This window comes from Pinus tabuliformis, chromosome 1_2 (assembly GCF_031772625.1).
Source record: "Pinus tabuliformis cultivar Carrire ecotype Pingquan chromosome 1_2, CPIR1, whole genome shotgun sequence".
In the NCBI taxonomy this organism is placed as follows: Eukaryota; Viridiplantae; Streptophyta; class Pinopsida; order Pinales; family Pinaceae; genus Pinus; species Pinus tabuliformis.
This window is the reverse complement of record NC_142298.1, coordinates 516,074,630-516,077,877: the sequence shown is the minus strand read 5'-3', so window position 1 is coordinate 516,077,877 and position 3,248 is coordinate 516,074,630. Positions and strand designations below refer to the sequence as shown.

Here is a 3,248-nt window from a genome sequence, read left to right as displayed (position 1 = left end):
TAAGCCCATCCAGCTCTCTCTAGAAGACGAAGAAGACTTGGGCCCCATTCCTTTTCGCTTCATCCCTCTATGGACAGAAAGATAAGGCTTTTTTGACACAGTGAAAGCAGCTTGGAGAAAACCCTTCTCAGGGTCCCCCAGCTACGTGTGGGAGCAAAAACTCAAAGCCACAAAGCACGCTCTGAAGGAGTGGATCAAAAAACCTGCTCCAAATCCAACTAGTATCCGAAAAGAAATGGTGCAGACCCTCGAGGAGTTGCAAACAGATATGGAAAACAGAGATGTCACTCCAGCACTGCTGGATAAAGAAGTCAAAATCCAACGCTCGACCTTTCAATCCTTTCGGCTAGAGGAGGAGTACTGGAGAATCAAATCTAGAAGCCTCTGGTTGAAGGCCGGTGATAGGAACACCACCTTCTTTCATCGCCAATACCGGGCAAGACTCTGCAGGAACCACATCTCTGAAATAACAACAGCAGAAGGGCAGACCTGCAAAGGGTTCAATCAGATCAAAGAGGCAGCTGTAAACCATTATAGTCAGCTTTACACTGCTGGAATCCAAGGTAATGAGGAGGACATGGCAGAATTCCTCTCCAATATTCCCCCTCTGGTCAGATCTGAAGACAACATCGAACTCAACAGGCCCTTTACGGAGGAAGAAGTCATAAAAGTGATCTGGTCTATGGACCCAGACAAGGCCCCTGGGCCAGATGGATTTACCATCCATTTCTACAAAATGTGCTGGGACATTATTAAAGCAGATCTTCTAAAGATGATTAAAGGATTCAGGAATAAAGCCAAAGTAGGGGGAGGAACCAACTCCACATATCTGGCCCTCATCCCAAAAGAATCAAATCCTGAAACCTTTGCCCGATTCAGGCCAATCTCGTTGTGCAATGCCTCTTATAAAATCCTTGCAAACAGGATCAAGCCTCTCCTAAACAGACTCATCTCCAGCAATCAAGGCGGATTCATTGAAGGTAGGCACATTCTGGACAATGTCATACAAGTTCAAGAGATCATTCATTCAAGCCAGAAACGAAAAGAAAAGGGGATGCTGATCAAACTTGATATGGCCAACGCCTTTGACCGTGTTAACCAGGCCTTCCTTTACAAAGCTCTCCTTGCCTATGGCTTCTCCCCTCTCTTTGTTGCTCTCATCAAAGCCTGCACTGACTCCCCTTGGATTGCCCCTCTTGTCAATGGCCGCCCCACCTCCTTTTTCCGAGCCCAGAGAGGTCTTAGGCAGGGATGCCCTCTCTCTCCCTTCCTCTACATACTGATGGCGGACTCCCTCAGCAGAAAAAGAGGCAGGCTCTCTCCCAGGCCTCAAACCTTCCATTTCCTCTCCCGCCCAGAATCATGCCCTCTTTGCAGACGACTCTCTCCTGCTCGGAGGTGCTTCTCCTAGAATTGTTAAAGCATTTGATGAAGTCCTAAAAAGCTACTACAGGGCCACATGAGCCTCCATAAACGAAAGGAAAAGTGAGGTCTTTGGATGGAACATCGATCATCAGGAACTCGCGAATATCTCTGCTATCCTAGGCTTTAAGAGCCAAGCCCAATGGGAGACGATAAAATACCTTGGACTCCCTATCATTAATGGCTGCAACAAGAGAGCCCTGTGGGCTGAAGTCATTAGCAAAATTAAGACAAAGATCACAAGTTGGGGAGGATACTGGCTCACTCCTGGAGGCAAGGTCATCTTGATCAAGTCTGTTCTCTCAGCACTACCAATTTACCAAGCTGCCTTTCTACTAGCACCAAAGCAGGTAACAGATCACATCTCCAAACTGATTCGCGATTTCCTTTGGCAAGGAGGGAAAGGGAACATTCATAAAATGCATCTGGTGAAATGGGAGCAGGTGAAACGGTCTTTCGCAGAAGGAGGCCTGCAAATCAGGGATCCAGCCATGGTCAACCTGGCGTTGGGTGGAAAAATTCTATGGAATTTATACGAGAATCCCAAGCATCCAGTCAGCGAAACTCTGAAAGCAAAGTATGCGCATAAGGTTCCGCTCCGAAACCTTCAGGCTTCCCAAATAACCAACGCCTCCCAGGTATGGAAACTCTGTAATAAAAGCCTGAATTTCTTCAAAGATAGAGTCTATAAAATCCCCGGCAATGGTAAACATACAAAACTGTGGCAAGATCGCATTATGGACAGCGCCCCTCTGTCAGAAAATGAGGAAATCAATGAAATTAGGCAATGGCTGGAACGCGCTGGAATAGACAGCGTTTACGATCTCTCCAAATGGAATAGTCGTGGCGCATGGTCCGAATGGGACTTCCACGGGATACCAAGCCACTTAAATCAGCAGATGACAGTGCTCGAAGAGTTGCTGGAGGAAGCAGCTCCAATGAGCAGATGGTCAAAGGACAGATGGGGCTGGGGGTGCACAGGGACTTATTCATCAGCGGCAGCCTATAACGCTCTCCAACCCATAAAGAACAGCAATAGAAATCCGAAATTCTGGAAGAAGGTATGGGAGCCCCTCGCTCTACCAAAAGTCAACTTCTTTTTTTGGACCCTGGCTCACAATAAATTGCTTACCGGAGAAAATCTGATGAAGAGAGGCATAGCTGGGCCTCACAGATGCGTGTTGTGCAGCAACAGTGAAGAAACAGCCAAGCACCTCTTCATGGACTGCAAGTTTGTCAAAGAGGTGTGGCGCCTTATCCTTCATGAGTTCCAAATCACTGTTCCCTCATATAATTCTGTAGCAGACCTCTTCGATGCCTGGAATCATTGCTACCCCCACAAAATCCCCAGCAAATCTTTTTGGAGGAAAATCTGGATTACCATCCCCAAATTCACTTGCTGGCAGACCTGGCTGGCCTCGAATGACTTGATCTTCAACGGAAAAGAACAAACTCCTCTAGCTGTAGCTGCAAAAGCGAAATCTCTCCTCTTGGAAACTGCCCAATAACAGTACTCTTCTGCAGATCCATTGCTGCTTCCCGAAGAAGAAAGGTGGCTGAATTATCTCTCCCCCCATCCCCGGAGGTCGCTTCCTGCCCCTCAAACAATGAATCCAATCTGGAGAATAAGATAAACGGAAGAAAACTTTCAGGCATGGTGGAAAAAACAAAAAATATCCACGATCTTTTTTTATGGCGCCTCCAAAGGCAATCCCAGGGCTGCTGGGGCAGGTGGGGTCATTTATGACCCGGCGGGAGTCAAAAGAGACAATTTCTCCTGGGGCATTGGGCAGAAATCTAACAACCAAGCAGAGATTCTAAGCCTT

General features: G+C 47.3%; 1 protein-coding gene across 1 annotated transcript; it reads left to right on the top strand.

Moving 5' to 3' along the window:
• The first annotated feature begins 235 nt into the window (after nucleotides 1–235).
• On the top strand, nucleotides 236–2,853 carry LOC149206594 (uncharacterized). The gene is made up of 4 exons (XM_089397743.1): nucleotides 236–1,238; nucleotides 1,546–1,772; nucleotides 1,866–2,483; nucleotides 2,728–2,853. The coding sequence occupies exons 1-4, from the start codon at nucleotides 236–238 to the stop codon at nucleotides 2,851–2,853; spliced, it is 1,974 nt and encodes a 657-aa protein (XP_089253869.1).
• The last annotated feature ends 395 nt before the right edge of the window (nucleotides 2,854–3,248 follow it).

Excerpts from the sequence above, each read along its gene's own strand:
- LOC149206594 (XM_089397743.1), top strand. The coding sequence starts at position 236 with ATGGTGCAGACCCTCGAGGAGTTGCAAACAGATATGGAAAACAGAGAT. Across the intron at positions 1,239-1,545 it reads CTTTTTCCGAGCCCAGAGAG|GCTTTAAGAGCCAAGCCCAA; the intron begins GTCTTAGGCAGG and ends CTGCTATCCTAG. Across the intron at positions 2,484-2,727 it reads ATCCGAAATTCTGGAAGAAG|ACCTCTTCGATGCCTGGAAT; the intron begins GTATGGGAGCCC and ends ATTCTGTAGCAG.